This window comes from Zophobas morio, unplaced genomic scaffold (assembly GCF_036711695.1).
Source record: "Zophobas morio isolate AGI-343-1 ecotype UQ-CSIRO unplaced genomic scaffold, CSIRO_AGI_Zmor_V1 ptg000207l, whole genome shotgun sequence".
NCBI lineage: Eukaryota > Metazoa > Arthropoda > Insecta > Coleoptera > Tenebrionidae > Zophobas > Zophobas morio.
The window spans coordinates 135781-144877 of NW_026972311.1; the positions used below are offsets into that span (position 1 = coordinate 135781).

The 9097-nt window shown below is 29.3% G+C and overlaps 1 protein-coding gene across 1 annotated transcript; it reads right to left on the reverse strand.

Moving 5' to 3' along the window:
* Positions 1-881: 881 nt before the first annotated feature.
* On the reverse strand, positions 882-8225 carry LOC135146064 (uncharacterized). Its single transcript, XM_064078224.1, has 10 exons — positions 8121-8225; positions 7819-7886; positions 7525-7592; positions 7145-7195; positions 6556-6643; positions 2010-2084; positions 1299-1423; positions 1149-1244; positions 1022-1057; positions 882-958 (listed from the first exon to the last, which is right to left on the reverse strand). Exons 4-10 carry the CDS (start codon positions 7164-7166, stop codon positions 921-923), a joined length of 480 nt encoding a protein of 159 aa, XP_063934294.1. The 5' UTR covers positions 7167-7195; positions 7525-7592; positions 7819-7886; positions 8121-8225; the 3' UTR covers positions 882-920.
* Positions 8226-9097: the final 872 nt, after the last annotated feature.

Genomic DNA, 9097 nt, shown 5'->3' on the forward strand with positions numbered 1-9097 from the left:
AAGCAGGAAGACTCGATATAGAGGTTTTATAAAGTGCGTTAAACCGCCGACCCTGGTTAACGCTCAGCCTTATATATCCGTAGGACAAGAGTGTTTCTTATTATATGAACCGTTTATTATGTAGGCAACCGCTGGAAATTAAAACGAAAAGTTTATAAGATATTTTTATATTATAAATTTTTTTTTTCTTGACACTCCTTTCAATTACGGTATAAATGTTTTACAAGCGGGTCCATCTAAACAAAGAGTATCCTTTACGACAATATTACTAGACCTTTATCTTTTCAAGAGGGTTCTTTCATTGCTAGCCTTTATTGCATTTATTAATATGAACTACGCCCTTAAACTTATACTGCTAGAACTACTATGAGAACTCAATTATCAACGCCTCGTTAGAAAAGTGTGTTTTTTTTTAACTTTAAAAGTTGTTACTGTCTTACTCATAAAGCCATTCTCACTGTGTTTAACAAAATCTCTAGGGAATGAAGGACTCGTACTTTGTAATATCAATATTTTAATTATAATCTAAAATAGTATTCATTAAATAAATTATAATATATGTTCTTTTAGCTTTCCAGCGCAAATAAGTAAATGGCGTGCGCACGAAGAGCCTTAACATATATTTATATTTATTAAACTTTTATATATTAGTTGAAGTTGTCTAGTATTTTAAATTAACTTGATCCCACTAATACTAAAGGAACCAAAAAATTAGTTCTAAAGTTTTTTGTAAAGATTACAAAAGTTGTGGTTACGTTTTATAGTTCTTACCTAACTTTAAAATTATAATAAACGTTAATTCAAGTTTTATACTTATAATAATAAAAACGTAATAAAAATATTTGTAATAATAACAAAGAAATTAAAAAATAATTAGAAAATGAGCATCTTTATTATAATACTATTGGTGCTTGGCCTAGCTAGCATTGGCCCATCACATTGTAGATCATATGAAGGCCTGCGAACGGGTGATCAAGTTATAATTTATTATTACTGGAGTAGTTTATTATTTCTTTATTACCGGCCTGAATAGTTCGATCAGCATTCTCGCTACTCCCTAAAATATATATATTTTTTAATTGTAATAACAACGTTATCAATAATAACAATAATAGTGATAATAAGAATTATAGTAATAATAATAATACCAAGAAGAGGATTTATTTCCACGAGATCCATCGAAACCGTGTTAAACTCTTGAAGAGCTCTACATATATAAACTCCTTCGCGATACGTTAACCCGCCTTCATTACAAAAAAGTTGGGTCTTGTCATTGATGGAGTGTTTTACATAGAGACCTCTGACGGGCGTGCCGGTTGCAGGCGCTTCGGTGGGGTCAAGAGAGTCAATGTCGAAACTCACGTGCACCGGGCGTTCTCCAATCAATTTTTTTATAACTTGCATAATGTTTCCAATGCCGAGTCTTTTAAGCCGGACAATAAAATTAACTACGCATGATTGGCTAATTGTGTAAGCTAATTTAGTGATTCAAAGCATTATGATTGTTGTTGCATGTACAACAAAAAGGATTTTTTCCCTTATTACAATCTTGACCAATAAATGGGAATTTTAAAAAAAATTAACTGCAAAGGGATTGGTTGACTGTACTAAGTTAGCAGAGAAGTGCGGAAGCAAATGATTCGTCAAATATTGTGTTTAAAAGTTTTCAATTTTTTTTTTTTAATATTATTAATTACAAGAACAGTATATATTAAGAATTTTATTATTATTACGATTTCTTTTCTGGTACGATAAAAATATTTATAATATAACTTTTCAAGTAACACACCTCTTTATAAAGTAAACCTTTTAAGTAATAAAACCGTTTTCTCAGGGTATCAATGAAATTTAACAATATTATTACACATATATAATAATAAAACGATATCTAAAAACGAAATTTTCTATATAAAAAGATATAAATGACATGATAAATAATCCTTTTCACTGTTTTTGTATTAACTTTTGCGAATCATTAGTATTAAGAAAGTGTAGAACATGAACCATACTGGTTGACATCGCCCATATCGAAAACTGTAATATTTAACTGGCAAAGAAGTCTCTTTTCTTCGGGTTCAACATCTCTAACAATTGGATAAAACAAAAAAATTATTGAATAGAATGAAACATAGCAACAATAAACATAACTGTTTTCATATAATAAACTATGCAAAATTTCATAAATCGTCTATACTTATGTTGGTGTTAAAGTAATTATAGTAATAATTCAACAGTTATAAGAAATTTTACTACTAACTCTGCAAGATCATTCAAAAATTTTAACGAAAAAAGTGGTAGTACCCTCAACTTGATACAATTTTTAAAATATTTTTGAGAAACAAAGAATACCATAAAAAACTTTATAAAGGATCTTTATGCACACCAAAATCAAAAAAAAAAAACTCAAAATATATAAATGTGAATAGGAGCTTTTAATATTTTATTTTTTTAATAAATTAAATATTACAGAGAAATTAAAGATAATATATGTGAATACTATTCGTTGTATTATTTTATTAAATAAAACCTAGAAAAGTTATATTTACTATATATTTTGTTTGTGAATACTATTTATATATAGTTACATATAATTATCGTTCAGCTTAATTGGCTGTATTGTAAAAAACATATTTTCAATATTAAAGGTCCAGTTCTATAGATTTTGATTGGGCAATAAATATATTATTTATTTTATGTTAACTAAGTGCTGCCATTTAGGAGATTTTTTTATAATTTTGAATAAACATATCAGTTAATATTTATTTCGAAGAGCTCTATCTTTTTAATACCCCAACAGAAATAAATAAAAACTTTATTAAAACTACTTGTTGATATATATAATTCAAAATTTTTTCCATTAGATACATATCGCTACGGGAATACCAGATGAACACCATGCTGTATGGCCTAATACTAATCAACCAATCCCAAACCTAATTTTTAAGGAACTTTTTATATATGCAACGACGGAAGCCTTAGCATTAAAGATGCCCTAATACAGTTACTTATTTTTATTAAATTTATAAGCACGTGCAGAAGCGACGCGTTGTTTTCGTTAACTGTTAAACCATATCAAGGTTTGCACGCAAACGCAAATTTTAGACAGTTAAAAAAAAAAAAAATTACCTACTACAAATTCCAAGTCTCTTATATAATAGATATAAGTATTAAGACAGTAAAACTCTTTAGAGACATAGATTTTAGCTATTTAAGATAACTTATATTTGCCCTCTGCAATTTCTCAGCTAGACAATTATTAGCTGATATTGTTAGTAACGTTATAACTTAATACTTCTTTACCTTTAATTCATATGTAAGATGTTAGACGTTGCTTATCTCATTAACTAATTAATTTTTTTTGTGTACGTCCTAATAACAATTTAATTTTGCGAACTATATGTATTGCTACTGGCCTAACAGTAACTATCCCTCTCCATATTTACCTTTTTAATAGTAATATATTGCTTACGAATTCATTTTTTAACATGAATAAAGCATGAAATTTCCTAACTCGTTAAAAAAAAAAACAAAAAACTAATAGTTAATAAAGGTTATGCATACGTACTGCACGCATCACCAACGTTACGAGATAAGCCTTTGTAAAAAGGTAATTAAGGGCGTCATGGATATGACGCCAACATGAGATATGTTAGGGTGTGAGTTCTTCCTGACGGCCTTATTTTATGATATAACCTTTTCCTTAATTTGTTCTGCCTGCTTTTAGTTTAAAATTAAGCAATTTCCGAGTTGTACGTATGCATAACTTCCTCACCTCTTTCGCCGCATTCAACATGTCTTTAAAGCATAGTACTTTCCCTTAGTATAAAAAAACATGTTTCTCTATAATGAATGACATCTTCGTAAAACGTGAAGATATCCCAATAATTCATTTTATGTATGTAGGTAAGTTAGCGCTAACGAAGGTTCGCTATTAGAGAAGTACCGCCATAGTAGATCATCTTTGTCAAGTGATCTAATTATATAATGCCACGCAACAGAGACGGTCTAATACGGCGATACTGCTCCAGTAGCGAACTTCGGCTGCGCTTTTTTACCTATATATTAATTAAAACGAACAAGTGGGATATCTTCACGTTTTACGAAGATGTCATTCATTATAGAGAAACATGTTTTTTTATACTAAGGGAAAGTACTATGCTTTAAAGACATGTTGAATGCGGCGAAAGAGGTGAGGAAGTTATGCATACGTACAACTCGGAAATTGCTTAATTTTAAACTAAAAGCAGGCAGAACAAATTAAGGAAAAGGTTATATCATAAAATAAGGCCGTCAGGAAGAACTCACACCCTAACATATCTCATGTTGGCGTCATATCCATGACGCCTTTAATTACCTTTTTACAAAGGCTTATCTCGTAACGTTGGTGATGCGTGCAGTACGTATGCATAACCTTTATTACCTATTAGTTTTTGGTTTTTTTTTTTTAACGAGTTAGGAAATTTCATGCTTTATTCATGTTAAAAAATGAATTCGTAAGCAATATATTACTATTAAAAAGGTAAATATGGAGAGGGATAGTTACTGTTAGGCCAGTAGCAATACATATAGTTCGCAAAATTAAATTGTTATTAGGACGTACACAAAAAAAATTAATTAGTTAATGAGATAAGCAACGTCTAAAACTATCTTACATATGAATTAAAGGCAAAGAAGTATTAAGTTATAACGTTACTAACAATATCAGCTAATAATTCTCTAGCTGAGAAATTGCAGAGGGCAAATATAAGTTATCTTTAATACTTTAAAAGTTAAAAGTTTAAGTTTATTAAAAAATTCCAATATTATAATACAAATCTCTTATACTAGAAACTTTAAAGTGGCAGTAGGAAATGGGTTGGAACTTAATAAGGCAAGAGAGCACTATCAGCCCTTCATAAGTAGGCTTGAAACTATCATCTCATTGGTTAATATCACCGTCAGAGAAGGCCCATTTTAAATATTCATTAAAGAACTCGAGAAGAGAAAAAAAATTATTTTTCGACTTACCAATGTTTTTAAAAATATGTAATAAAGGAAAATTACTTAATTTTTATAAACATATAATAAGTAAAGATGACTCTCAGCATTATTTTAGGTAGTTTATTAACCTAAAAAAATAAATTTCCCAGTACGGTCCCTTTTGGTAACAGTAAAAAGAATTGTCAAGTATTGTATTAATAAGTTTCATCATTTCATAGCTATCTCACTTTTAATCATAAACTTTATAAGACGCACCTACAAATGTGCGCTTGACGTCTCGTGTTGCAATATATTTCATTACGGGGAAGAGAGAGGAGCAACGAAGAACTTTGGTGTCTTCTTCTTGTTCCTCCTCTACAAGCCTACGGGAGGGTTGTAAGTTGGTAGCCCGGGATAAGTAAACTTTTTTATACAACTAGTAGGTCGCCATGGTAGCCTTTGTCATTAGTCTCGTAAATACATAATTTTCAAAGCAAAATAAAAAAATATTTATGTTTTATAATTGGCAGTCGTAGCAGTCAATTCTAAAGGCACTTGATTTGGAATGCAAGTATAACATATTAATAAGTAGGATTTACTGAGTACCGCTGGGAGTGTCTTGTTAGTTTATCTGTATTAGGCAGCGCTGGAAAGTAGTATTATATTCAGACAACTTTTTTTTTTTCACAAAAGGCTTAAGTTTATAGTATAAGTAAACTGCGTAGGTAAAGATTTTTTTCGCTGTGCTCTTATGGTATTGGATCCTTCAGGAGGTTTTACCGAGGAGCTTAATAGAAAAGTCAGCAAGGGCCCATAACTACGTTGTTTTCTAAAGTGTTTTATTCTTGGTCGCCGTGTTTTTTTTCTACTTACGTTATAAGGAGGGCCAAACATCTAGGCTCCGGTAACTGTACAATCAGTGAGACTGAATGACCTCCCCCTCTCCTTCGAATGAAAAAATTAAAGTAAAGGAGGTTCATTCGAACATAATTTTTCTAAGACTATTTTTATTTAATATGAATAACATCTTTTTTTTGATAAGGTTAAATAACTTTTCTTAAAGTGATTTTCTAATAGTTAAAAAAAAAAAATAGTCAAACTGTGAGACGGGAAAAAAGGAATACTGTGACACTGGGTATGAGCACATGGTTTATCGGAGCTAATTCTAACTTTTCATATACTGTAGAAATAAGGAGTATGTAATTGCGTTAACCCTTTACAAGCTGGAATTGTTATAAATAAATTGTTGGTGATATAACTTAAATATAAATATCCCCCATTAGTAGTTTAAATCAATTTATAGGAAAACTATACTAAAACAGTTTAGTGCATATGTGCCAGTCCCGACAAATTTTGGGAAGAAAAGAAGTAGTTAATCGGAATACCCATTTATTTTTTACTTATTTCTTATGTAGATTCATATTTTCTTTATATTTCTTTCATTATTTATTAGGACATTTTATTAGTATAAGTAATTTTTTTTTTTTTACTTAAATATATTATGAAATTTTAGGGTATACACAAAATATATATTTACTTCTATATATTTTATTAACTGGCTAAATAAAACAAAGGAAAGAAAAAAAAATGAAATACCTCAGGCCAATATATACAAGTTGGTTCCTGGCTAATACTGGAGGGGTGGTGGGAAGCCAATCAAAGCTGGAGCAGTGATTAGGAAGTCCTTATATATAGTGAAAGTAAAGAGCTTCCAAAAAAATAAAGAAACATAAAGAGAACTTTAATCTAATTTGACACAATAAACAAAACATAATAAAACTCAAAGCATTCGTCCATATTAATAAGAAGCTATCCCCCAAAAAAAAAAAAGCTACTAAGGATGGCGAAAACTCCAAACAAACAGAAATTACTAAAAATAATGAACTTGTAGACCCAATAACCAAGAAGTGGTTCACGGCTATCGTTATAAATAACGACTCAGAAATATCCAACAAACAAAAACTTACTAAGTACAATAAACTTGAAAACCAATCACCATACAGCTTCATAGCCGAAGTAAAAATTATAATACCAAAGATCCCCAACGAACCAAAAAATTTCTAGCAACAATGAACCTATTACACCAATCATCAGGTAGGTTGTACTCGGAAATATTAATAACGATCGCGTAGTTCCCCAACATACAGAAAGGTACATAAAATAATGAAACATTAAATCCAATCACCAAGTAAGAAGCTTAAAGGCATGCCATGCAAATTTCCCGAGCGCGTAGTCTCTACCAATTAAATGAAATAAACGACAGCTATTATTTAAAAAAAAAAAATGAAGACTGAATTAAACATTCACTTTTTTTTTGTAAACACGACAACTAAAAATACTTTTTATTAATTTTTCTCAAAGAACAACACATGTGATTGATAAATAATACTATTATTTATTTTCTCTATAAGTTTAGATTTATATAGAAATGCTTAACCGTATTTGTAGAAGTAGAAATCTGTAAAAGAAAAAAAAAAGCTACTAAACTTCAGTATTATGGATAGTACTACCAGATCCAATAACTACTCATATATATTTTTGGAGCTCTGACGGCAGAAGTTTTACCTGAAGTATTAATATCGGCGTGAGCGTCCACCCATAAAACTCCAATATCCGGATAAACTTTTGAAATTCTAAACATTTTAAAGACAATAAATTATATCAATTTGGAATAACTGAAAAAATACACTACAAAAAATTATTGTTTACTTACGAGTTGACTTCTTTTTTTTATACTAAAACTGATTGGAATGCACTTAAATAATTTTAAAAAGTTATTTGAAATAAGTAATACTAGCAACATAGTGGATGCTGAATATAATTTTATATTTAATTTTTTTAAAATACAAATAATAATACCCGTAAACACTTCCAATAGCAACGGAATGATCTCCACCAAGACACAGAACAAATTTGCATTCCAAAGCCTGAATTAGAAAAAAGTGAAGTTTCTACTTGAAATAAGTATAATAATTTCCTAAAAACTGTAAAAAAAAAAAAAAGTAGGTTTAAGTATTTTATACTTATAAATAATAATATTACGAAAAAATTAGGCATAAGTATACATAAATATACTTAATTATCAACTCGGAAATTTATATAAATTATCAAAACTGAAAGAAACTAAGAGCGAATAGGTAAGATTTATATAAGTGAGAAACTGTGTTGTAGACCACTTCTGATAACTCTTGCGTGACCTTAAATATTTTAAGTATAAAAAAATTAAAAAGTATAAGTAAAAAAAAATAAAAAAATCTAAAGGCCAAAAGAGAAAAAAAAGTTTCAATATAACTTTAATGGTGAACGAAATTTAAATGAGAAAAGTTGCCTTTCCCACTAACTCTGGTTTCCGTAACAAGTTACAACCACTACTACGAATATGCTTATCGTCAGGGATTGCTAAGTTTCCGAAATCGTTCACGTGCCATCCTTAGAAGTTTACGAAAATATTTAAGAATCCGATAATAATAACAAAAATTAAATAAATTCATCTTTCAGCTGTCAACTTTTCTTTTTAAAAAAAATTACAATAAAAAATATCTCTTTTTTTTTTTAATTTTAAAAAGTATTAAGTATTTATTTTCACCGCAAAGTTTTCATAAAATAAAGAGTAAACATAAAAGTTCTTGTTCACCCAAACTTTGTAGAGAAGTTATTAGATTATTTTTTCTCAGAAGATCAGGAGCCTTGTCTACCCCTTGCTTCGATTGTCCGCCTAAAAATAGAACTACTTTTACTATAGTTACAAAGAAAGGCGACAAGGAAATCTTCTTTATATATATAATTTATAAAAAGTGGTTGATACTAAAGTTGCTTACCTTTAACTTTGTAACATTCACTACTTCTACTTTAGTATAAAAAAATTAAGTTGAATTAATTTACTTGTTTTGGTGATAATAACTGGGGAAATTCATCAAAAAAAAAAAAAACTAAAGGGACAAGACTAATTTTATAAAAAATAATGCTTCAGCTGCCTTCAAAGCTAAGACTAATAATAATATTTATTGCGCTGCTTGTATTAAAAGGCCGCTCTTGCTTAAAGGAGAGCTGAAAACTTTGCAAGAGATGAGTTGAGATGCTTTATAATTGTCTTTATTATACTCAAAATTACTAAATGGCACAGAAATATTATGTGTAA